The following is a 27,762-nucleotide window of genomic DNA, read 5'->3' as shown; positions in this document are numbered from 1 at the left end:
TCCTCCAGATCTGAACTCCAGGGTTAGTGTGGATCCATTCTGATTGAGGGTGAAGCTCGTACAGTCTATTCTCCTTAATGATCCTACTCAAAATGCCACAGACAAGGTCGGATCTTCCAGATCAGAGAATGCTGCATCTTTGGGTTCTAGCCTCTACCACAGAGACCCTAATCTCCCCGTAAATCGACTGAACTGGTGTCTCGAGAAGTCCCCAACGAAGTCATGGATTAGCTGTCTGAAAGATGTATAACCAAGCTAGCGGTTCAATGCTTTCCACTGAAGTATTCGCACGAACCCAAGTAGACACGGGTGGTTGTCAAGCATGCGGTCCTATTATGATGAACAGAGCTGATTGTCACTGGTCATCCTATTCACTATGTTGAAGAACGAATATACATCTTAGAATTAATCACACACGGATCGAAGAGAAACAGTAATACTTTTATTAATTCATAGGACTCAGCAGGGCTCCTCCCCTCAACCTAGGAGGTTTAGAAACTCATACTGAAAAGAAAATACAATATAAAACTCGAATATGGTATAAAGGTCTGTAAAAGAGGTCTGAATAACATAAATCTAATCCTTTAAATACTAAACAAATGACTAGTAAAGCTAAAACAGTCTTTTTAGTGCTAAAATCCACTTCTGGGGCCCACTTGGTGAGTGTTTGGGCTGAGTTTTGATAAGATCCACATGCTATGAGGTCTCTAGGGCGTTGAACGCTATTTAGGGGGTCCTCTTTGGGTGTTTGGACGCTGGTTTCTACTCCTTGGGCGCTGGACGCCAGAAAGGGGGCAAGAGGCTGGCGTTAGACGCCAGTTTTGAGCCTTCTAATCTGAAGCAAAATATGGACTATATTATACATTGCTGGAAAGCTCTGGAAGTCAGCTTTCCATAGCCATTGAGAACGCTCCATTTGGACTTCTGTAGCTCCAGAAAAGCTCTTCCGAGTGCAAGGAAATCAGATCCGGACAGCATCTGCGGTGCTTTTTCTATCTCTGAATCAGACTTTTGCTCTAGCTCCTCAATTTCAACCAGAAATTACCTGAAATTGTATAAAAATACAAAAACTCAAAGTAAAATCCAAAAATGTGAATTTAACACTAAAACCTATAAAATATAATAAAAACTAAACAAAACATACTAAAAACTATAAGTGATGCCAAAAAGCGTATAAAATATCTGCTCATCAGACTCAAGCTGGCTGGATACCTCGACCTGTCCACACTAAAGGGCTGCGATTTCGGCTTGGCGGGTGAGTTCATCAGCAATGGCCATAACTCTCGATGAAAGCACCAAATGTTAGACTGGTATAATAAACAATGAGGGTTAAGAAGAAATATAGGTATGTATGTATGTATTATTGATTGAAGAAATGGAAGAGTAAAATCTGAATTACAAGAACGTTGTAGAAGGGGGTGTTCCTATTTGAGTGGGAACTCACTCTTAATGAGAAAACTCTCATAAATATTTCATACTCCTAACACTATGCTATTGCAATTCATATACCCAAGTCTACGTAACTAACTTTCCCAGAGTTTTGCAATGCTGCTTCTCAGCTTAGGGTACCATGTAGTCCTTCATCCATATGGGCTGTTTTTTGGTGCGAAAGGGCCTGGTGGAGTTATCAGAAGGTCCACATTCCCCATCCATCTCTGATTTAGAAGCTTATTCCGTTGGCTCTGGTTCAAGACCCGGTTCAAATCTATCAATAACTGAATATAGCTCAAACTTCTTCTAGCAGCAAGTCGTGTTATGGAATTTTCTTTGATAAATCATACTCTCAATCAAAGTTTATGTTTCAGCAGTACATTTGCTCAAAGTCTTATCAGAACCAGAAAAATATTTTTCTATTTTCATGACATTGTGACTTAACAGCTGCAAAAAAAAAATAATATGCAAATATAAAATAGTCTCCCAATAATGCGATGAACATGATCTATCCTACCACCTTCACTTACAGCTAGTGTTCACAATGGCGAGTAGTAAATTCAGTAACTCAAATTAACACATTATGTAACACAATCAAAACATACAATTAGTCCTATAGTATTTTAAACATAGATATCAACGATTGAGTAATTAAAGTAATCAAAATTAAAATAGTAAAAAATTCTCTAGAATTATAGTTAGAAATTAAAATTAGAGGTATGAAGATGAAGTACCTTAAATGAAAGGAATAAAAATAAAGAGAAGCATGAGAGAGATGTTGTAAGATCTCAGATTTTTAAAAAATTAAATAATTAATTATTTATGAGTTATTATATTATATTAAAATTTAGTTTTTAAAAAAATTATTTTTAACAAAAAAAATAATTAAATAAAATTTTATAATTATAGAAGTTTAATTTAATTAGAACTTATTCTATTAAATTTAAATTATTTATCAAAAAATATTTTGATAAGACAAAATTAAATTAATTATTATTATTATTATTATTATTATTTATTTCTTTCCTTTGGCTGAAGCATTAAGGAAACATGAATAAAGAAAAGCCAAACGTGGCTCATGTACAAGTATGTATATATATATAACTAATGTCATTAAGGGAACTAAGAAAGAAATGAATGTGGCTTGCATGCTATTATACTTATATATACTCATGATACCTAATAATACTTTCACACCACAAACCATCATTCATTAGCATCATTTTCTTTTATCATTTTCATTCATTATAGCCGAACTCTTTAGAAAGAAAAAGAAATAAAGGACGTGGCTTATATGTATACATATATCTATGCAACCATGACACATGTTTTATTCATTTAATAACCAATGACACCTAATAAGCCTTACTACCACAAATCCTTATTAATCACCATCGTCACTAATCATACTTTCTTTTTCTTCATGCATCACCGAACCAACCTTGAAAGAAAAAGAGAGAGTAAGCCGTGAGTGAGAGGATCGAGAAACCATGAATCTTTAACGCTTCCGAGCTCAATTTCTTATGATCTGTAATTCCGATAAAAAATATAATCCAATAAAAATATTTGTATCTTTCTCCTCTACACGTTAGCGTCATTTTTGTTCGGTGAAAGTTGACGATGACGTAGCTCTTCTTTCCCTTAAGTTCAGCCAATTGGAGTTTTAGAAGGCATAAACGATTTCTAACATTTTTCTCTTCAGCAGCTCGGTCAAAAAACTTCTCTAGAATTTTCGTTGATTCTGATTTCATACAGAAGTAAGGGATTCGTTTTAAAATTATAAGCTTTTAATTCATGAATGCTCAAAAGTTTAATGAGTAATTGCAAATAATTTATGACTATCTGAACTGGTTGAATGACGAATTTGTGTTGAATTTGTGACTGTGAAAATAATTGAATTTAATGAATACGTGTTTAATTTCTTGAATGTTTGAGAATGCTAAAGATTCTAATTTATAGCTGGTTATGATGAGAGTTGTCGAAACTGTGGTTGTGAATAAATTATGTGTATGTTTTGGTAAAATGATGTAAGAATTGAGAATAGTGTATGGATGGAGATAAGTTAAGGAATGATGAAAGTGATAGAGCACGTGAGGGTACTGAAGTCTATTTTAAGGAGAGGTTCTGTCAAGTTTTTGTAAAATATACGAAAAAATAATTTTATTTTGAAAATCTGATTTACAAGCTTATTTTGAAAAAAATGACTCTATGTTAGAAAAAGATTTGGTTTACATATTTACTCATAATTGAGAAAAGAGTTTTTATATTAAAAATTTGACTTATTGGAAGTGATCTTTGAGAATTGAAAATGGATTTATAATATTGAATTTGATTTGTTTGAATAATCAAGAAGGAGTTTTTGAGAATTGAGGATGGTTTGGCAGGAACCCATGAAGAGTGGCAAAGTCCAAATTTTAGAAGTAATGCTGTAAAACTTTTTTATAAAACTCCGAAGCTTGTTTAAAGCGTTATTTAAAAGAAAATTTGATTTAAGAATCGTATTAATTGATTTCTATTTATTAAAAAAAGTATAATATTTTGAGTTCAATCTATTAAGAAAAGTTTTTGTTTTAAGTTAGGAATTGAGCTTGGTTTATGTATCAAAATGACTTTTATCTTGAATAAAATTTAAAGAAGTTTGGGTATTTAGAAATTAAAGGTTTTGATGCTAAGACTGAAAATATACCCATGAAGTGATGTGGAGGTAAGAGTAGTTGATTATTTGGTGATGCGGAGGTATGTGTAATTAAGCGGTGATGTGGAGGTACATTTAATAATATAGGTAACACAGAGGTGTGTATATGTAATTGGTGATGTGGAGGCATAATAAAGAAGAAGAAAATGAGGAGCCATATATGAAAGAGATAACTGAAACGGATAATGAATCATGAACAGTGTATGTCGAATGGGCCTTGCGCCAAAGTGCTAATACGGAAGTGCCCGCCTGACTGATAGCCTAAGATTTCTAATGCGGGAATGTCTACCTAACTGATAGCATATTGTATGTTGAATGGACCTTTGTGCAAATTGCTAATGCGAAAGTGCCCACCTAACTGATAGCCTGAGGTTGCTAATGCGGGAATGTTCGCCTAACTGATAGCCTATTTCTACCGTGATGCCAAGATATCCTAACTGACATGGGTTCGCCTATGATGATAATTGTGCCTGACTGACACGGTAAAGAAACCATATTCGAAGTTCGCCCCGAGTAACATCGGGTTGCGGGTAGACAACCGACGCGTGAGCTCATGGCCTGCTTAGGACAGACATGCATCATATTGTTTGCGCATTTGTGTTTTAATTGTGTTTTGCTTGTTGTATTTTCTCTGTGATTATGCTGGTTGTCTTATTCTGCCTTGTTCGTCTGTTTAATTGAATCTCTGGTACTATTAGTTTATGTATTGAAGTAATTAAGAATTAATGTTTTAAATGAGTTTTATTTTAAATTCGAAAATTTTAAAGAAAGCAATTAATTGTCTAAAGTAAAATTTAAAAGTATTTTTAAAGGTTTGATAAAAGAATAGTTTTACCGAGTAAAGTCAATTATTCGCATTTCGTTCATTACTTTTATGGCATTCACTGTCCCAACTCAGAACATGCGAGGATGATGTTCTCACCCCCTACAGATTTCTCTTTCAACAACAAGTTCAGGAATCCTTGGCGCGGAGCCGTGACTGAGCATCAGAGATTTATGTAAATATGTATCCGTATTTTTTGTAGTTAGTTTAGTCTTTGACTTTCCCCTCGCCATTTATTGTCTTTTAATTTTTAGAGGGGTAGGACTTGTATTTGAGAATCCTGAGATGAGTCTATGTATATAATGTTATGTGAATATGTATGTATCTCTGTGATTAAGTGATTAAGAGTAAACTTCTCGTTTTCTTAATTAAAATTCCGATTCGTATTCGCGAAAGTTTAATATTAAATAAAGATAGTATAAAATAAAAAGGGTTAGAGGTAAGTAACGTCTAAGCCTTTAGTACGATCATGAGGTGCTAAAAGTTAGAGTGTTACAAATGTCAGCTTCACCGAAAGACTGCTGTTGTTATTGTTGCCAAAGAAGAAGTTACCAGATCTGGACGGCAGTGAGAGAAGAAAAACATAATGCAAGCAACGATGGATATGGACGCCGATGCAATGATCTGCGACACAAGAGTGAGTAGAGGAGGCGTTGCGAACAAAGGAGGCGACGGTGAGAAAAAAAGGATGTGACAATGAACAATGGCAAAACAAGCAGAGGAAGACGACGAGAAGAACGCGAGGAGGGGCAGCTGGCAATGAGGACTCAAGAAGGCGAGATGGCACTGACGAGAACTCGACAGTAAGCGACTTCTCTCTCCACTATGGCGGAGAATGAGTGAAGCGGCAAGAGTAAAACTGTCTGAGGAGAAGGTTGAAAAATTAGCGTGGAAAAGTTGTGTTTTTCTTAATTGATTTTGAAATCTAATTTGTTACCATTTTAGTATTTTATTATGTTTAAAATAGATATCGATTTAGTAACTAATTAACTTATAACATTATTTTTCGATCGGTCGCAAATTTAGTCGCTAAGGATTAGCAACCAATTTTTAGCAACTAACTACTCAAAAACTAGGATTTTATAGTTGGTCGCTAAAATGGGTCGCTACATTAACTCTTAGCAACTGATTTAGCAACCATCTCCTTAGCAACCGATTTAGCGACCAACCAGCTACTTTAAAACCAACATTTTATAGTTGGTCGCTATTTCAGTCGCTATCTTAATACTTAGCAATCGATTTAGCGATCACCTGCTTAGTGACCGAATTAGCGACCAACCATTTTTCAGCCTACTTTTTATGTTGGTTGCTAAATCGGTCGCTATTTAATGCTTAGCAACTGATTTAGCGACCACTTGCTTAGCGAATGAATTAGTGACCAACCATTTTTCAGTGTATTTTTGTATTAGTTGCTAAATTAAAAAGTAGCGATCAATTTTGTGACCAACAGACTCTAAAGACTAACTTTTTTTGTTTTGGTTGCTAATTCGGTTGATAAGTTAAAAAATAACAACTAATTTTAGCAACTAACTTTATGAAAAAACTAATCAGTAGTCAAGTCGGTAGCTATTAGAGACCAATTTTTTCTGTCGCTAGAACGACTAACTTTATTCTAGTCCATGAAGACCTATATCGGTCACTAAATCATCACTAAAATTGGTCGCTATTTTAGTAATTTCTAATAGTATACGATTTGATTTAGATTGGATGAATTTCGCACAGTCTACTCAAATTCGACCCAATTCCAGTATGGTGTCTTTATTTGTCTGTTTGGGTCAAGTAATCTACTGTGTATGCTTTCTTAATTACAATTCCAGTGTTGAAGATTTTAGTGTTGAAAACTTATGACACTTATGTTTTGACAACTCTGATATACTTGGTGACTATTGTTCTAGATTTATAATGCCTTATTTTGGATGTAATCACTACATTATGAAATATGAATTATGACTTTCTTGAAGAGATCTGTGTCAGATTTTTTGTTTTATTTTGTACTCTTATATGCAATTAAGATGCATTTCAAACACTGTCAATTCCCATTTTATTGACAAAAATTATATTTTGGATGAATAAAGTGGTAGTTCACATTATTTCCCCAATTTTCAAAATATGCAAGCACACTACTCTCAATCACTTTAATTTTTATTTCTTTCAAACAAACTGACAGGTACAACTACAGCAAGAACATCAACATCTCATTTGTTTCTTCCCAGATACAATTGGCCAAATTGCCTATCTAACTTTAAGAGAAGAACATCTACTATAAGCAGCAGCATAAAGATAACACCAAAACTCCACCCACTTTTAGAACCCTAACTTCAGACTCTAATCTTCCAAGTTTTCAAGCAAACTTCATCTTCTATTCTTCATTGTCAATTGAAGGGCTTGTTCTACCATCACATGTGATCACATCATCTTCAAGAATTTTATCAATTCACAGAAACAACCTACACCACTTCTTGCCTACAGTCTGCACCAAGATAAAGAATCAACCAAATTTATATCCAGAATTACAGCAAACAACAACAACAACAACAACAACAACAACCACTTACATTGTAGTTTGGGTAACTCACAAACGGTTTTCCTGGATTAGAATCCATCGTTGACCATTGCAGCACTGGTCTCAAACCGCATCTACACCATTCTGGCAAACGTAAATCCCTGTTCCTGTTCATTATTCTCATGATGCTTCCAAACGATCGTGGGTTGTTTGAGCTCCCAGCAGCGTTGCTCACGCTAGCCATTGCCGTCTGGGTATCAAGATGCTGAAGAAAAACCAATGGAAGAGACCAGAAGAGAAGAGAAGGGGCACTGAAGATTGATCTTCGAATTTGGAAATTAGGGATTTATAACTTCGAATTAGGGACCAAATTGAGTCAACAAAATTTGTTCATCCACCTCAGCTAGCCGTTAGCGTTGCCAGCGTGTCAGCACGTTAGCCAGATCAGCCTTCCGGTTATGCCAGCTAGAGGTTATGTGCCGGAAGGACAACACTGAGTCCCGGCATTTAACTTCAGGGACAAATTTGGGTAATTATTAAATTTAGGGACTACTATGAAGCACGAGTATAACTTCAGGGACCACTTTGAGGCTTAGCTCGCCATTGTGAGTGTCTGACATAAAATACGGTGTGGTCGTGTGGGGTGTCTGAGAGTGTGAGAACAAGGAGAGTAAATTAATAGAGGTCAATGTAAGAAGAAAGGAAACTAATGTTAGTGTTTTTATGGCTTTAGCGCATTTGCTTTATTTATTATTTAGGGTTAACCCAATTATACACACTTGTGCATGCTGCATACACACAAAAATGCATTTCAATTTTGAAAATTGAAACCATAAATATAGCTAAATCACAAAATACCAATCAAAACAAAAAAAGTTATCAAAAAATAGATTGCATTATGAAATTTTTAATGGCGGAAGAAACTATATTAATGGACTTGCTGCTTTTAAATCAATTTTATGGGTTTTACAATCAATTCGATTGACATGAGGGAATGAAGATAGAGTTGTGTGAAAGTTTTATATAAAAAAAATATATTAAGCTAATTCGTTGTGCAAGTGTTGTAGGAAGAGATAATATCGAATAACAAGTTATAGCTTTACTAAATTCATATAGAAGGGCCTGGTGACTTTTAGGATTGAGTCGTGTTGGTTGGGTCAACACTAAAGACTAGTTGAGCAAACTAGAGATTATTGACAATAGTAATAATATGTGTGTTTTGTAGGAAAAATGTTAAAAATGTTAAACATTTTTTGTTATAGTAAATGGGATATTCACTTTGATTAAATCCTGAGAGATGCAGATAAATAAAGTGACTGACTGATTAGCTCATTATGAAGCTATAATTAATCTTAATTATATAATTTGGTCAGTTTTAACAAATAATTTTTAACAAATTATTTGTTTAGATAGTAGCATAATTGTGTAATTTTTTTCTTTTTTTTCTCTTTCTTTGAGAATGTCTAGCCAAAAAAAAATTCTCTATAATTTGTTTGACTAATATATTTTTTAAGGAATAGATTGAAGAATACAACCAGATTTTGTTGTTTAAATTTATATGGAAGTATAAAATTGAAGAAGTTATAAATATAATGATTACTAAGATATAGAACTAATTTTCTTCCGTAAGTGGCATAAATGTAAAAAGAAAATTATATTTTACTTGTTTGATTTTAGATATTTTATACTTACTAATTGCCAAATTAAATTAGAGGTAATGACCAAATCAGTACCCGAAAGATTGAAACGCTGACATTGCGGTACCTGACTATTGTAATCGACAAAATAGTACCTGGTTAATTTTAAAAACTGACAAACGTGTCCATGAGCTTGCCGGACCAAAGCTCTGGTGAGGACAATGCTTACCTGGACACCGGATTTTGCTGACAAAACATGTTTTATTTGAGTTGTAATTTTTAATTAAGTAATTTGTTAGCCTAGGTGGAAATTAGATCAATTGAATTTGATTTTGCCCTAAATTAGAGGTCTTTGCCCTAATCCCCAATACTGCTCTCTGTTCGTTCATTCGCATGAGGGGATCCAAAATTGGAAGATGCATACAGCAAAGGCTCGTGGAGAAGCTGCAACGCTAAGAAGGCAGTCGTCGATGCAAGCCTTCTACGTGGATGGTACTTCCGGTATTGTGAGCAAAACTTATGATGGCTGTTACTTTTGTCCCCTTCCAGTGGTTCCGTTGAAGTCAAAGACAAGTAGCAACCCTGATAGATAGTTTCTACGCTACCCTATGTAGAAGGTAAGCTTGGAATTGTGATGAATATGTGAGGAAGTAGAATAATATCCCTTCTTGGTTTGTCGTCTGTGCTTATTCAGTTTTAGTATTCGATTGTTCTCTGATCTTTGAAATTTTCGTGTTGTGCTAGAACACACAAATGCATTGCGGGTATTTTCAATGGTTGGATGAAATACAAGCGGAATGTGTGGAAGGAGAAATTTCTTCAGAGAATAGTAATATGTTGGGCAAATCAGAACCAAAAAAGAAATGCAGAATCAATGTCGACTGTGGGGATGGCCAAGAAATTCAAAGGATGATGATGATACTATCTGTGGTGAATGACATGAAGGAGCATCTAAAGAGGGTTGAGTTGTGCCTAATTTTTATGTGTACTTTGATTGGGTTAAATGTGGCTTTGATTATGTTTAGTTTGGCTAAGTAGGTAGACAGTGCACAGTATAATAGTATAACAGTGAGACTTTGAAATTTTGTAATCTTGTCCTCATTGTAATTGAGATGATTTAATGTATGCTGTGTTCTTCTTGTGCTTTGACTGAGTTATTGTTGTTGTGATGTGAGCAAGATATATGGAGTATATGTAAGCCATGTAAAATAGATTTGTGAACAGAATCTGAATAAAAACACCAAGAGCATAACATCAAGTTATAACCATTAACTATTCAGAGTAACAAAGTTCAGGCCCCAAATAAGACTAGCAAAATGACACATGTTCATAGTAACTGCTACAGACCCAAAATGACACTAACAAAACATAGAAAGACTAGGTTAGCACTTACATGCCATAATGGCAGTTGGGTGCATGTTAACTAAATCATGTCCAAAATGGAGCTAACAACAAACTAAAAAACCCAAGAATCTCAGCTCAGTTCTTGTCATTTGTTGATGGCTTTGATGGTGGTGGTCCGGATGGCTTTTTCTTCTTCAAGGATGGGATGGGCATGAAGCCTGTGAACCTGCTCTGTGTGGCTGGGCTTGCTGCTGTCATGGTCTCCCTAGTCACAGTTGGTGGCCTAAATGGTGCTGTAGGTTAGGCCTGAAGAGTGGGCCTAACTAATGGACCTTGAGACAATGACTCACTCCCACTACATGTTACTGCAGCATTGGATGGAGATGCAGAAATTTGGGATCTAGACCCAACATCAAGCCTGACAACCCTAGGTTGAGCAGGAGGTGGTGGTGCAGCTGCTGCATTTTGTGTTGGAGTTAAAGGTGTTGTAGTGGCTACCAGTCCTCTTCGAGTGGTGCTGCCTCTTCCTCTTGGTGGAACTGGGTTGCCCCTTACAAAAGATGGTATGCCTCTCCTCTTTGGTGCTGGTGCTGGTTCTGAAGTAGCTGTTGGACCAACCAAGTTAGTTGCTGTTGGTATAGTGGCTACATTAGGGGGTGAAGCATTTGTTGTAGTGTTGCCATCATTGATGTTATTCTGCATCAATTTGTCCATTCATGAAAACAAACCTTTTTATGGAAACAGATCCAACAGTTTGGAATAACAAGGTAACATAAATCACATTCTTTACCTGATCAAGCTGACTTTGTGGATGGTTTTGAGTGAGGCCTTCCTCATCTGCAACATGTGCAGCGTGTGCAGCCTCCATGCTCTCCTCCCAGTTAGCTTCTTGCTCCCTAGCTTTTTCCTCATCAAGATCTGGTTCTTCAGCTGCTGTTCCAGTTCTTTTCTCAGGACAAGTTCTGCTATTATGTCCAGCCTTACAAAAAGCACATGAGTAAGGAAAATCAGCATTAATCAAACTTACAGATAGGAAATAAAATGTAAAGTAAATAGATATTAATATTGGTTTTTGTTTTACTCACCCTTTTGCAGGTTTGGCACGTTATCCGTCCGTATCTTCTCTTGGCCTTGTATTGGCTGCCAGAACTTTGCTCAGTGTTATCCTTTCTCCTCTTCTTTGTAGGTCTACCAATAGGCCTCTTGTATGGAGGGGCCAGACATGGCAGCCCTTCGTGATGCTCCCAGTACTCCTGACTCGGTATGTTGCTAATGTGAAACATGTAAGTCCTATTATATGCCTCAATGGTGAGCTTGTGATGGACATAGTCTTCAGACTTCTCATTCTTTCTCTGGATTGCTGCAATCCCATGACAGCATGGTAGTCCAGTCAGCTGCCATTTTCTGCATGAGCATGTCCTCTCTCGTGTATTGACTCTCACTTTATATTGCCAATTTGTTACTTCAAACTGGTTGTGCTAATCATCACCACACCATTGTGCTTCCCAGTAGTTGGCTTGTCTTTTTTCTTTCTCTAACCTACTGACTTGTACAAGGGCTATCTGTCCAGTATAAGCCATCAGTGAGTCCTTGTGAGTTGTCATTGTCTTCATGATGTAGAACCTAAGCTTCTCAAGCATTGTCAAAATGCTCTTCCCCCGAAGACCCACAATTGTTGACTTAAATGACTCACAGTTATTGCTTGTCAAACTATCTACCTTCGGCCATTCTGAAAACCTTGATCTCGACCACTGTTCTTGTTCAAATTTTGACAAATACTCCCATGCTTGTTTGTTGATCCGTTTTACAGCTCCCATTGCATCATTGAACTCTTGATCAGTAGTTGCTTTTGCACATTGCCAAAATGCTGCCTTAAGTTCCTTATCCTTTCATCTCTTGTTCAGATTTCTCCACATATGCATACAACAAAATCTGTGCTTCACCCCCGGCATCACGTCCTGCAATACTGGGATTAGTCCCTGCATTGAATGATAACCACAAATAATTAGGAGACATTTGAAAAGTAACTTCTAGAAACATACAAGAATTCAAAAAAATGATCATAGTGCACATCACCTTTTGCTGGTCCGACATAAAAACCCAGCCATTCTCATTGTAGTCCCCTATGTCAGTGTGCAACTCCTCCAGAAAGAGTCTCCAATTTTCCCTAGTTTCTGCATCAACAACTCCATACGCTATTGGAAACAGTTGATTGTTCGCGTCCTGACCAACGGCTGTTAGTAATTGCCCTCCAAAGTAACCTTTCAAAAACATCCCATCCAAAACAATAAAGGGTCTACACCCTGCTTTAAAGCCATTTTTGCAAGCAGCCAAACAGATGTACAAGTTTCTAAACCTAGGCAACCCCTCTGGCTGTGGAGTAGTCCCCATGTTGGCTCTTGAACCAGGATTAGCCTTCATAATTTCGTTCAGGTAGTCTCTAAGCCTTAGGTATTGATCTTTCTCTGTTCCCTCAATAACTTCTTTGGCCTTATCCATAGCCTTATACATCATCCTCTCATTAACTGAAATGTCATACTCCACTTTAAACCACTCTTGTGCCTCCCTCTGCATTATGTTGGGATGGATTCTGAGCTTTGGGACCAGTTCCTCAGCAACCCAAGAACATGAAACTGACTTACTCTTGTTGCTTCTGGGGCACGTATGTTCATCCACAAATGTCTTTATCTAAAAGGATGCTAGGTAGTTGGTCCTGGCATAGTAGCACAACCAAGGGCAGTCTGGGTCATAGCAAATCACCCTACACCTCTTCTTCTCATTCCTAAGATAGAATACCTATCTCCCAATCTGTATGTTGTACTTCTGCATTGTTGCTTTGAACTGGTCCATGGTCTCGAACTCCATATTCAACTCCAGAGTTATTTTCCCATATGGCGTGTTGGGATTATATTGAGGAAATACATGTTCCTCTTCATCATCAGATGCAGGAGGGCTACAAAGTTCTTCAGATTCATATTGGTACATCTCCGGTTCACTCTCGCCATCTTCTCTATTTGGGTTAGGCACCTCTACTCTTGGTGCTTCATCCTCCTTTCCAGGTACAATTCTTTGCCCAGAAGGTTGAGGCCGTGGATGATTTCTCCTTGCATTGGTCCTCTCACTTGTTTGTGTTACATTATCTGTTGCAGAGTCATTTGAGATACATGACAATTGATGCAATTTTTATTCACATAGCCTCTAACAAAAAAAACAACAAATTTACCTGTTGAATTTTCTGTAACAGGTTCCTCTGGCCTTTGCTCATCCACAAAAGGTTCTCCAAAATCAGAACCTTCATTCAGATCATTAACATCATCAGCATAGGTCTCCTCTGTGGGTTCATTCACAGCTTCAGCTTCTCGAGGATTACTCTCAGAAACTTCATTCTCGGCAGCTCTTCTTTCTCAGGGTAAACTACTAGGTGGTGGTCTTGGATGTCTCTTTCTAACCTTCTTAACACTTTTCTCTAGAGCTGATGCTCTTTTAGTGTCTTTCTCTTCATTCCCGTCATTCGCAGCTTCTTCTCCTGCACCACTCTCACCTTCGTTCGACTCGTTAACATCAACAGTGGCCTCATTTACAACCTCATTCACATTCTCCTTCACAACAACACTCGGAGCCATATTCAATTCACTAACCTCACCACTGGTTTCATTCACACCTTCATTCTCCTTCTCATTAGCCTGATCGTCTACCTTATTAGTAACTTTAACCTCGTTCACATTATCACCACCTGGATTGACTTCAACCACACTATCACTACTACCATCAGACACGACTTCTTCATCAATGATTTCAGGGTTGATATCAATGGGATGATCAAAATATAGGTGGAAAGTGTTGTCATTCTTCATCGCACTCTCACACATTCTCATGACTTCAGCATCTGTCCTAAGCACTCTAAGACCCTTACCTAAGTCTAAATCAAGTTCTAGCCAGTACACCTCATTGTATCCAAGGTAACCCAAGTCTAGAAATAACCCCTCAACAAAAAATAAATTACATGTCTCCACATTCACCCTGTGTATCTCAGTTACTAAATCCCCATTGTATATCACATTACCGTCAACACCCCTTTTCAAGGCACCCATGTAATGATAAACAAACATAACTAGACGATCCATCTAAAAAATCGTAGAAGAAAGATACAATGAATAAAACAATCAAAATGATCATAATGCTGTCGACAAAAGCCACGTAAATGAGAGGATGGAATGAAGGCGAACTTACCTCTTCGTAGGTTTCTTCCTAGCGAAGAATGGAGTCGCGATGATGCCACTAGCAAACCCTCACTCTTGACGCTACGGCTTTGACCTCACCTCATTTTCGTTCTTCTTCGCGCCAAGAGTCCAGAGCAACGTCTCTCCCTCTTTACGTGACCTTTTAGTGTTACTCCTAGTGAAACACTAAGTCACAGTAAGTCACCAACCAGTAACAGCACTTGTTAATTTGGGATTAGGGCAAAGACCTCTGATTTGGGGCAAAATCAAATTCAATTGATCTAATTTGCACCTAGACTAACAAATTACTTAATTAAAAATTACAACTCAAATAAAACATGTTTTGTCAGCAAAATTCGGTATCCAGGTAAGCATTGTCCTCACCGGAGCTTTGGTCCGGCAAGCTCATGGACACGTTTGTCGGTTTTTAAAATTAACCAAGTACCATTTTGTCGATTACAATAGTCAAGTACCGCAATGTCAGCGTTTCAATCTTTCGGGTACTGATTTGGTCATTACCTCATTAAATTACTACGACAACTATCTATTTGATTAGTACAATGTCATTGCACGCTAAATTTTTTTTATTTTGGTTGATCCTGTCGCTACATTTGTTTGAGAATAAAATAAAATAAAATATTAAAAATAAGATATAAAAAAATACAAAATTTTGTATTCTTATATTTTATTTAATAATAAATTAAAATAAATTATAAAAATTTAATTTTTTTTTATTTTTTATTTAAAAAATTTAAAAATATATATATATAATTATAAAAATTAATAAAAATAATTAAAAAATAAAAAATAAATTTATTTTTTATTAATATCTCTATATTTTTTCTATCAAGATAAACACAAAATATACTAATTTTATTTCTAAACATAATATTTTTATCTATATCTCATCAATCAAACACAATTTTTATGTTTTAATATTTTTATTTTAATATCCCGTTTTTATAAATAAATTCAGCCTTAAAGTGCTGGAATATAATCCAGCAAGGCAGCAACAATTGTTAGGAGGATTCATCAAACTATTGCAATTATATGTTAAAGTTTGAAAGTTGGCTGGTGTATTTTTTTTTAAGCCTATTAAAAAGTCTTGGATATTTATTAGCTTAAAACCAACAATTTAATCTCAAGTTTGTCTTTTAATAGATAGGAGGTTGCTACAAAATTTAATGCATACATTATCTTTTTATCGACCATATTACATAAAGATAGATGAGGTAAATTACTGTTTTTTATCTTTTTTTATTCCATATTGTTGGATTGTCTTATTTTAACTTTTTGTTTTGGAAATATCTTTATACAAATATTTTTATACAAATGGTTTAAGCAAAAATAATTTACTAAAAAGAAACGCCATATTATACACCGATTTAGTGTGAGAAATAACCTTTAGATAAATCAATTTAACCCAAAATAATTTAGTAGAAACTAGAAACTTCTCATTACACTATTTTTTTTTTTTTGGTTAGAATTTGTGTCTCCTCTCTCTATGTACACATTCTCTTTCTCTCTTTCTTGTTGGCATTTTCCAAAGCTACTATTACTTTTAGAGGAGTGCTAGGGAACTAGCAGAATTTGTGATGTTTAGTCATCAATTAGCCATCATCAATATTTTTAATGGTGTAAGATAAAATCTAATGGTATAAAATTAATTATTTTTTTTATAGTTAAGTACTGGCTAAATTTCAACAAAAGTGCTGGCCTCCTAGACTTTCTCTTACTTCTATTCTGATCTCACCGTATAAAAGCACTTCAATTGTGATAAATTTATACATGCACATTGATCAATAATTCTAAATGGAATCTTCTTTTTTAGTAGTCTCTCTTGATAAATATATTCATTTTTTATATCACACTCTATTGTACTCCTTGAAAAAGTTTTAATTTAATTTAATTTAATTTGATTTATCTTAAATTTAATTGTTCAACAAATTAAATTACACTTTTATTGAATTTAATTTATTTATTTAAAACAAAAATCAAAACTACTCAAATATAATTATATTATCGTATAAATAAAGCTCTACATCTAAGCAAAATACTTAACTAAGTCTAACCAAATTGTTATAACAACTTTTCAAATCACGCATTTCTTTCTTCTTCTCCTTCTCTTTCTCCATTTTCTTCTCATTTTTTCTTCTCTGTTTCTTCCTCCTCCTCCTTTTCCTCTTCTTCCTCCTCCTTCTTCTTTTTCTTCTAAATTCACGCATGCAAGTTTTTCTTCTTTTTCGTTATTGTCATCATTAATAATACCAACATTTTTCGAACATTTTTATTAGTTCTGATTTTCTCTACTGTCATCATTAAATAATTTCGGTTCATTTCTTAATTTGTTTTGGTTCATTTGTGTGTTAATTGAGGTTCACTTGATGCTGCTGATAAGTATTAGCCAAATTTTTTATTTCTTAAGTAATTTTGGTTTATTTCTTAGTTTAATTGAGATTTATTTGGATTTAAAACTGAATTCGATGTATTTTTATTAATGATTGAGTTTTTTTAGCAAAAAAGAATTGAAATTATTTATTATCACTTTATTAAATTGTATTAGATTTCTTTCCATTTCATTCAATTTGTCTTGAAAGCCATTCCAACCATTGGGACAAATTATTCATCGACAACACATCTGGACTGCAAATGAACCAAAAATATTATTAAAGCGAAACTATTGTATAATACCAAATGAACCGAATATTTGTCCATTATATAAATTCGAATTCAGAAACACCTGCGTCTAGAATGAACTGAAAATATTATCAAAGCGAAACCATGTATAATACTAAATGAACCGAACGTTGTCCATTATATAAATTCAAATTCAATTCAAAATGTTGGTTTTTGTTAGCAAAATGTTGGGAAGAAGAATAATCTGCGTGAGCAAAGAAGAACTTACGTGTACGAATTTAAAAGAAGAAAGAAGAGGAAGAGGAGGAGAAGAAAATGAAAAAATAAAAAGAAAAGACGAAGATAAAAAAGTTACGTTATTAAAACGTGCATGTGATACTATGATATGATAAAAGTAATTTTTGTTAAATTTAATTAAACTTAAATATAAAAATATTTGAATGTGTAGTTAGGCTATCATCGTATTGAATTCAATAATTTTATGCAATCTAGTATAAAATCATTTGTTACTTATCCAACTAAGCTATGATTGTTTATTTATCCACTAATAATAATGCTAATCAGATATCTAGCACTTGAACTATATGTAATAATGCTAAACATATGACCTAAATATATAGCACTTGAACATATGACCAACCTCCTTCAAAATAAAACTTACTAGAACTAATAATGTTGAACGAGACTAATAGAATAGAAGTAATATAGTAGAATTGGGAAATACCAACAAGGGAGATAGAGAGAGAAAGAGAATGTGTGGAGTTCGTTGGTATGTTTTTAATATATATATATATCATACTGTTAAAAAATGTAATTATTCTATTGCCACATGTTTAATTATTTATTAGGTCAAGTTTAATTATTTTAATAGTTTATTATTTTATTGAAAAATATATTAAAAATATAATATTTTTATAATAAATTTTGTAAAAAGATAATTAATTTGGTGAATATTTTTTTATATTTATAGAGCATTTTTGCTTTTGAATATTTATAAATAAATCTAATTTTATTTAATTATGTATAGTCATGCTAGTAAAAATGATTATTGATATAATTAATGCGTAAATAATTATCTAAAAAGATAAATACGATTAAATGACTATATAAATTGATTTATATTATTAGAATTTTAAAATAAAAATTTTTAAAATAAACTACTAAAATTGATCCTAAAAATATTAAAGAGAGACGAAAATATTTTTGAATGATCAAAATAGCAAAGTATTCCCAAAAGATTTAAAAGAAAGTAATAAAATAATCAAATGTTAAATTTATTATAGTTTTAGAAATTAGATTTTGACCTAATTTTTTACTAGTATGATTAAAAAAATAATATATTTTTAAAATATTTTTTATATTTTTAATCTTTTAAATATAGTTTTTATCAACCCTTAAAGCTTTCAATTTTTTTTCCTTGTTTTAACAAACTCTTTATAAATTATTATGCATATGAATAGGGTGGTAACATGGTGGGCAGGGATGGGTTTTTGCTCTATCCGACCTCGTCCCATCTTACAATAACCCACATAAAATCCGCTTCGCTCTTACCTGCGCGTAGTAAAAAGTTGAACTCTAACCCGCTTCCGCGGGGTACCCACCCCTATAATTATTAAAATCTAATAAATAAAATTAAATTTTAAAATTTATATAACCATCGTCACATACATATATAACATAAATTAAAGTAAAATTTTATATATGATACAATATTATCAATTATTTTACTAATTATTTTACATATATTACACATATTATATATTAAAATTATATATTATATATATATATATACCGGAACGAGTAGGAGCGAGTAATAATTATTTTAATATATATTATCAATCATTTTACTAATTATTTTAATATATATTTTATATAAATAATTAATTTAATAATTAATTTTTTATATACATGTAACATAACATAATGGTTAAATTATTCCTTTCAATGTATTATGTCCAAACAATCCAAAGCTTGAAGTTAGATAGATGTATACGATACAGCGATATAACTTTGGATCTATCCATTTTAATAAATCCATTTCATTTTATGATTCCCTTACTATAGGTAGTAAGGGAGAAATATAAGAGGGGAAATAAATAGAGAATTTTAAACTCATCTTTTCTGAATGCAAAAAAAGGAAGATAGAAAAGAAAAAAGAAGAAAGAATACCAAAATATATTCTCACTATTTTTAAATTAAGAGTGGCATGATTTAAAACTCATATTTTTTCTTTAATAAAGTTCTCCACTCTTCACTTTTAATAAAGATTACAGTATCATTCTATGTGATAATTATCTTTTTTAATTTTTCTCTCCAATTAAGCGAGAAAAAAAAGTGAGAAAAGAAGTATTTCCATTTTTTTCCCTGAAACAATAAAACGAAAAAAATATATTATTTTAAAATAAGGTTGTTAAAGTATTTTGAATAATTTGAATGAAGAATATCTTTGGTTATTTATTTATTTTTTACACGTCTTTATAAAATATTATACATAATTAAGTTGGATTGATCTAGTGATTAGTTTATCAATTTACTTAGGCCTAGGGAGTGTAGGGTCTAGGAATTTCGAATTCTGTCTTGTATACGTAGCAATTTATTAGCCAACAATAAATTCTTAAATAAAACTTTCGATCCACAATAAATTAGTCTTTTAACATGTAGAATTGAAAAATATTATTAGAAACCAAAAAAATAAAATGTTATGCATATTTTTCAATTCAAAATTGATATATTATGTTCCTAATATGAAACAAACAATGATGCATTTTTTGTTAAACAAATAACATACAAATTTAATAAGGTAAATTCTATACTAACTATGGTTATAATATATGTAGATTTTGACAACACTTAAAAGTTAGTTAACATTTAGGTTATATTTTTTTTAGTATTTGACAATATTTTTTAATTTAATTATATTCTTAAATAAAAAATATAATATTAATTTTAGCTATATTTTAAAATATTATCAAAATTTTATACCACAAAAATAGACTAATTTAATAAATGACTCCAATAATTTGTACCTAAAATTTTATTTCTTAAACGAGTCAGTTTAATTGATTTAACCGTTCAACAATAATGTCTATTGTTAGGTAAGCGAGTGAAGTCTATTATCTAAAAAGAAAAGATAAATAATTAAAATGATTCTTAGGATTGAAAAAAATTATGGAATGCATCTTATGACTAGGGAAAACAAATGGGTAGAAGCTTGTTGGGTTGATTCGCATAGCTCGTCAAAATAATAAATTAGATTAAAAATTTGATATTGCTATAATAAAAGGGTCTACCTAATTCACATCATTTAATCCATAGATTTTGTCGGATTTCAACGGAACGACACGGAGATAGGCTTTTGATTTTAACATGATAATTAAATTTAAATGTTACTTTTGTGTTTGTATTTAAAATATTTGTTCATTTTATTTTAAGTTATAATTTGAACTATATTTGATTGATTAGAAATTTAGATAATGTCTAATTATATATTTTAGACAATATTTATTTTATTTTGGACAATGTTAATTTTAATATTTTATTTTAAAAAACTTAGTCGATGATTTTGTTTATTAGATATTTAGAGTTATAAAGACTTTAGTGTCTGAGAATTTAAAAATTACAATCTTTTTATATTTTAAAAATTATAAATTTATCGAAATATTTATGAAATTATATATTTTTTAAATATTTAATGGTTTAATATTAAAAAAAAAGAATTGATGGTTCGCCAACCCGCTAATAGGAGCGAGTAGAAATTTAGAACTGCCTCAATAGACAGATGGAGCAAATAAATAACGAATTTTTGTGAAGATATAATGGGTGTGCCCGTTTGCCACTCCTATTCATGACCAATCATCAAATAATTATATTATTTTTGCGTACTGCTATACATACAAGTCTTTTTGACATACAAGTCATACAAGTTAATCCTAACCCAACAAAATCCACTTACATAACGCGCGTGTGAAAATCACGTTGTTCCTCTTTATATCACGCGTTTTTCCTTCTCCTCATCCTCTTCCTTCTTCTTCTCTTCCTTCTTTGCGTTTCTCCTTCTATTTCTTCACGTGTTCATTTTCATCGTTGTTTTTTTTATTACTGCTGTTGTTGCTACAATTTTTTTCTCCTCCTCTTTCTATTGATTTTGCAACATTATGTATTTTTTTTTCTTCTTTGTTTGATTTTTTTCTCCCAAGAAGAATTATGACAATATGAAATAAGAAGATGAAAAAGAAGAAGCAGCAAAAGATGAGGAGGAGGAAGAGAAAGAGTTTTGAATTATGCAAAACTTATCAGCACACGTACACCGAAAATTTTTAAACAATACACTCAAATATCTTCGTGTTACACCAAAATTTGCTGCAAATATAGAAAAATGTTTCCTTTAATACTGCATTTTTTCTTCTTTTTTCCTTATTTTTTTTTTAGTTGAATAAATGTAAGTTCATCATCTTTCAAGTAATTTTATACCATTATATGTTTTTTCTTTTTCTTTGTTTGATTATTTTTGTTTTTATTCTTGTTAAGAGAGTAAAACAAGAAGAAACTTGAGAAGATAAAACAAGAAAAAAAAAGATGAATAAGAAAAAAAAAGATGATAATAATAATGATGAAAAAGAAGAAGAAGAAGAAGCAGCAGAAGGTGATGAGGAAAGAGAAGAAGAGTTTTGAATTATGCAGAACTTATCAGCACACATACATCGAAAATTCTTAAATATACAATACACTCAAATATCTTCGTGTTACACCCAAATTTGTTGCAAATATAGAAAAATATTTTTTTTAATGCGGAATTTTTACATTACATTTGATTCAAACCATCAACGAAGAACAACAATTTTCGCAAACAAAAACATTATTTACTTACAGAATTATAAACTACTAATGAAAACATTAATTGAAATCGAACCACATCTCAACCACTTGATTGGATTTAAAAGAATAATCAATTTTGTTATGATTCAATTGACAGTTTGAACTTGAATTATTCATTATTTTCAACAACGAGATAACTAATGATGGAGGAGAAGGAGAAAAAGGAAGGAGGAAAAGAAATTTCGATGAAGAAAGAAGGAGGAAAAGGAGGTAGTGTTGATGACGACGATAACGAGTAATAATGGCATGAAAAAACGTGCATGCGTGAATATAAATGACTTGTATAGGCTTATATAAAAAAATAACTTGTATACAGAGAATAATACATTATTTTTTTAACAAAGAAAGATTAAATTTTTTGCTTACTATTCCTCAAAACATCTTTTTTCTAATCGTATTTTTTAATTCGACAAGTTAAGATTTAATTTATTATAGATTTAAATTTTAATTTAAGAATTTTATAATTATAGACAATATTCAAATCTCCAACCCTGTCTAAGTGGTGAACTTACCGCTAGAGCTAGACAACATAAGGAATTTAGCTGAATAAATTGTATCTACCCCTATCTCCTGTATAAATAACCAAAACGTCCCAATTTGGGGCATTTCAAAAATGTTCAGGATAATGAGAATATTAATCTCAATTTATGAACCTCGTGGCCTTGGTTCATGGTTGATCCGCGCCAAGATAGATATAGATGAGGGCGTTGAAAGTTGAAAACAAGAAAGAAAGGAAGAGGATTGGGGTGGGTTTGGCGGGGTCCACTTGATAGTTTTACCTGGTCGCAATACGCGGTTTGAGTGGACCCCACACTTGCTCTCCTCTTCCTCCTTCCTCAGCACCTCTGCTGTGCTCTCCTTCAAAGAGCAAGGCAGCCCTGTATCTAATAGTTTGTTGTTATTGTTATTATTGCGTGAATGCAAAGGGTTAAGCAGAGGAGGAAGAGAGAAACATCCCAGACGCAAACAAATTGAGATAATGGGTTAGAAAGAAACATCCCACACCAACCTTCACCCTCTAAACAAGTACCACTTTTCTTTTCATTCCACCCGCCCTCTCTTGGACTCTACCCGGCTTTTCCTTTCTCTTGTCGTTTACCTTAATTGCTGCATCTTTTTATTGCTCTCTGCTGCTTATAAATACTTCCTCTCTTTCTCTCTCTCCGCATCTTTTCTATTTTGCCGCCGTTTAATGAAACACCACCACCTCGCCTCTGCCGCCGTTTCCTAGCTGTTCCGCCGCCGTCGCCATGTCGCTCAAGCGGCGCCCCGAAGATGCTAAGCACAAATCTGACACTTCCACTCCCGACGATAAGCGGCCGAGGCATCCACCCTTTGCCAAGTACTGCTCTTCGTTTTTTACTTTTAGGTTTTTTGTTTCTTACGGTTGGATATGGTAGTATAGGGAGGGGAATTGAATTGCCAAATGAATGCGCATTGCGGCGATTGAATTTAGTATAGGATTATGACTCCAATGCAAATAATGAGTGAATGAGCCCGATCAAATTTGCTATGTGTTTAGGGGAGTTGAATTGTTCTAATGCATGAAATAAGTAGGTGTAATTTCATCTTAGAGAGGGCCAATGCCATTTGTTTTTCAGGCTGCTGGTTATTCTGTTAGATTTCCCTATGCATATAGAGCATTTGATTCGATTAGCAGAACTGCTGAGTTTGGTTTTTGACATTTTTTAACTTGGTTATTATTGTGAATGGATGGTGTTCAGTGTGGTGTGCGAGTTGATGAGGATACAGTCAGTCAAGCATTTGCTGGAGCCGATTTTAGAGCCCTTGATTCGTCGAGTGGTATGAACTCTTTTTCTCCTGTTTCACTGCTATCTATATGGTAACTGTTACATTTGTTTTTTCGTATTCAATCCGTTTTCTATGTTTGTCCGGCTGTTTCGTATTCATGGGTATGTGGTCATTTTGCTTTTAGTATTTCCTTCTGTTTTCTGGGCAATGGCATCCTTCATTTGATTAACCCTTTATGCCTTAGAAAAAAACAACCATGGATATGTACCCTTTCCCGTCCAGCCGCAGATACTACTTCCGTGTTGGTTTCAAGCATGTAATGATAAAAATGTGGGACACTGCTAGTCTACTATCTCATGCAATTTGTCTATAGTTACACTGAAAAATAAGGAAAAACAAAGAGAAACATAAAACTTGAAGGTCTTCTTGGTTCAGTTAACTCACTATTGGTCCCCTAAGACACTCACCATGTTTGTTGGGCTCTAACTAAGACAACTACTGCATCAATTTGACCAAGAGAAGTATTTTGCCAAATACAAATACAAACTCTGTTCTTAATTTCTAATTTATGGAAGGCACACATGCTGAGTACATGAATAATACTAGAGATTTTAGGTTAGTCTTGCCTCTTGTAATCTTCTGATAATGTGATAAAGGAACCAATGAGGGGATGCATTGTTAATTTATTATGTTTGGTATGGGTATGGAGTTAAGTAGTGCTGCAGATATGTTTTTTCCTGTCTTGCTGATAGTTGATGTCAGATGCAAATCATATATGTTACATCTTTTCAGGTTAAGGAGGAAGTAGAATTGGCCTTAAGGAAGCATTTAACCAGCCTGAAACAGTAAGAAATAGTCTTCTGTTTACAATTTATATTTCAGTTTTTGGAACTGTTGGCTGCTTATGAAGCAAAGTTGTCTAGCTTAATGCTAGCTGTTTCTCATCCGTCTTTTTGTTTCTTTTCAGGACTGGTGGAAAGGAGATGCATACTTCTGAATTGAGAAGCTTGCAGCTGCAGTTTGAAAACAACATTTCTCTTCCAGTGTTTACTGGAGCTCGGATTGAAGGAGAGGATGGCTCCAACTTAAGAGTAGTATTAGTTGATGTGTCGACAGGGAAAGTTGTTAGTTCAGGACCTGAATCCTTAGCTAAGGTGGAAATTGTGGTCCTTGAGGGTGATTTTGAAGATGAAAGTGAAATTTGGATGCCTGAAGAGTTTAAGAGCAACATTGTGAGGGAGAGAGAAGGAAAAAAACCCCTCCTTACCGGAGATGTAGCTGTATATCTTAAAGATGGGACTGGTATGGTTGGTGAAATTTCATTTACAGATAACTCAAGCTGGACAAGGAGTCGTAGGTTCAGGCTTGGTGCAAAAGTTATGGACAACTTTGATGGCGTTAGAATAAGAGAAGCAAAGACAGAGTCATTCATTGTTAGGGATCACCGAGGAGAATGTGAGTTTCTCTATATAACCTAGTTCTACTTAATAGATGCTATGAGGTCGGGTTTTCGACAGACATATTTGGACCAGGAGTGTCGAATAAACAAATAAATGAAAAGCAACAATATAGTTGTTATTTATTTGAAATGTTGGATTTGATTATCTAAACCTCGTTAACTGGAAAATATAGTTTTAAACTTAAGGATGCTTACTAGTCCTGGACTTGCTCACCTATATCAATAAGTGATGGTATAAATGGTATAAATGAATGAACTTTCTATCATGTATCTGTAATTTTATTATTTTCCGATGCAGTGTACAAGAAGCACCACCCTCCTAATCTGTTTGATGAAGTTTGGAGACTGGAGAAGATAGGCAAGGATGGAGCTTTCCACAAACGTCTGAGTCGGGAAAAGATCTACAGCGTGAAAGATTTTCTTACACTTCTGAATCTGGATCCTGCAAAGCTACGCAGTGTAAGAATTACTCGAGCAGTATTTTAATCTCTCTTTGTATATACATTTTCTGCAACTTCTAGTTAATAAACCTTACCCGTGTGTTGTTGAGCTTCTTCTACATTTGTTCGTGTTTGATTTTTATTTATTTATTTTTCATTTAAAGGATTTGAGGGGAAAAAAACGTCCATGGCTTTTTTTTTTGGGTATGCATCTATGGTTTTATTATGTTAGACACCATCACACCACCATGGTGACGAGGATGTCCCATGCTTGTTACTGGCATATTTGCACTAAATGGGAAAAAAAACATTGTCAAAGACATCTGATCTTAATAACTTTACATCACTTCTTCGGTCATCCACTGTTCTGAATTAATGAGCATTTTCATCATTTCTGGCAATACTTTATGTACTTGGTTTATTTAGGAAACTGAATAAATTCATTGCTTGGAATGTGCAGATACTGGGCACTGGCATGTCTGCAAAGATGTGGGAAATAACTGTGGAGCATGCTCGAACTTGTACAATTGATACCACGAGGCATGTTTACTTCCCTCCCTCCTCTCAACAGAAAGCTGGTGTGGTCTTCAATGCTGTGGGACAAGTCACGGGACTACTCTCTGAGTGTGAGTATGTCCCGGTACATAAGCTGTCGGAAACTGAAAAGGCATTCTCCTCTGCTAACTTCTTTACTTCCTTTATTCTCTCCCCTTTCCTTTTTTGTTTCTTTATAATACTTACTTTAGATGCATTTCATTATCAGGCTGATGCTCAAGAATTGGTCATTTCTGCAATTAAACAAGGCGAAAAAATTTCCTCTTATGAAGATGAAGCATCTCTTTTGGAGGGTTCTTCACATCTAACTAATGTTCTTTACTCCGAGAGCTCACCAAATACCGAGGGATCCAGTGCCAACAAACTTTTGGCTCCTCAAAAGACTGAAGGTCCCACTTACACACCAGCAAGTGCCTCTTCTCCGGATATCATGTCATCCATTTATTCTGTTGGAGGCACCAGTGCCTTGGATGACTTCTGCTTGCCGAACTTTGACAGCATGGGCTTAAGATATGATCCTACTAGTCTTGGTTTTCCGGTCCACCAGGTTGCCAGCACTCTGATCTGCGACCCTGATCCAATGGCCCATGCATTTGGAGACGAAGATCATCTGCGTTTTTTCGATACCGATCAAGATTTGCAGAGCGCTGTGGATAGCTTCATGCTGACGCGCTCATCTGTTGCCATCGGTAAAGCTCAGAGGAGATGGAGAAAGGTAACCAACGTCCTAAAATGGTTCATGGTGAGGAAACGAAAAAGCGATGCTAATCAGCAGCGGCAGTTGCGAAGAACATGAAGTATCCAGTTGCTTTTGTACATCTGTTGTTCAGTTTTACAGAGGAAAGAGAGTTAACGTGGCTTCTCTTTAGATGTAAATACATGTTGATGTGCTTAGGCTCTAATAGCTAGCCAGAAGCCATGTAATTGCTCTTCCTTCCTCCCTTTTGGTTGTCTTCAAAGATTAAAGCTGTAAATAAGTATTTTACAGTCAGGAGAGGATTTCTGGTTGTTGGCAGATGCTTATTATTAGTCAGGTAGTACTAGTAGTAGCAGCAGTAGTAGTAATTATTATATTGGTAGGATGTTCTTCATGAATCATGATCCAAGCCATTGTTATGGATCATAATTTTTGTAAGCACGTTTTGTCCAATAATATCAGCTGTGGATATTATTTGCCCTGGTTTGAGTTTTTAGGTGTTCGCGCATATGTTTTCGTAATTAATGAATGTCCCTTCTGTTGTAGTTGATACTTGATAAATAGGATGAAGATCATTGTATTTTGCTGTGTTTACTGTTACGGAAGTACGGCATAAAGAAATCAAGTGAATTGTTAAATACGGTTAACCACTTTCCAGGAAATTAGAAATTGAGAGGATTTTGTCTGACTCTGG

General features: G+C 34.0%; 1 protein-coding gene and 2 pseudogenes across 1 annotated transcript; 1 reads left to right on the top strand and 2 right to left on the bottom strand.

Moving 5' to 3' along the window:
- Positions 1–10,733: 10,733 nt before the first annotated feature.
- Positions 10,734–12,385, bottom strand: LOC148578048 (uncharacterized; annotated as a pseudogene).
- Positions 12,386–13,229: 844 nt separating this feature from the next.
- On the bottom strand, positions 13,230–14,308 carry LOC148578047 (uncharacterized; annotated as a pseudogene).
- An 8,344-nt stretch (positions 14,309–22,652) lies between these two features.
- LOC107632549 (Calmodulin binding protein-like protein) lies at positions 22,653–27,548 on the top strand. The gene is made up of 7 exons (XM_016336220.3): positions 22,653–23,507; positions 23,890–23,968; positions 24,710–24,762; positions 24,885–25,372; positions 25,675–25,835; positions 26,277–26,483; positions 26,580–27,548. Exons 1-7 carry the CDS (start codon positions 23,416–23,418, stop codon positions 27,165–27,167), a joined length of 1,668 nt encoding a protein of 555 aa, XP_016191706.1. The 5' UTR covers positions 22,653–23,415; the 3' UTR covers positions 27,168–27,548.
- Positions 27,549–27,762: the final 214 nt, after the last annotated feature.

Source organism: Arachis ipaensis, chromosome B1 (assembly GCF_059453495.1).
Source record: "Arachis ipaensis isolate K30076 ecotype BB chromosome B1, ASM5945349v1, whole genome shotgun sequence".
Classification (NCBI taxonomy): Eukaryota; Viridiplantae; Streptophyta; class Magnoliopsida; order Fabales; family Fabaceae; genus Arachis; species Arachis ipaensis.
Note: the sequence above shows the minus strand (reverse complement) of the source record. Positions and strands in the feature narration are given on the sequence as shown.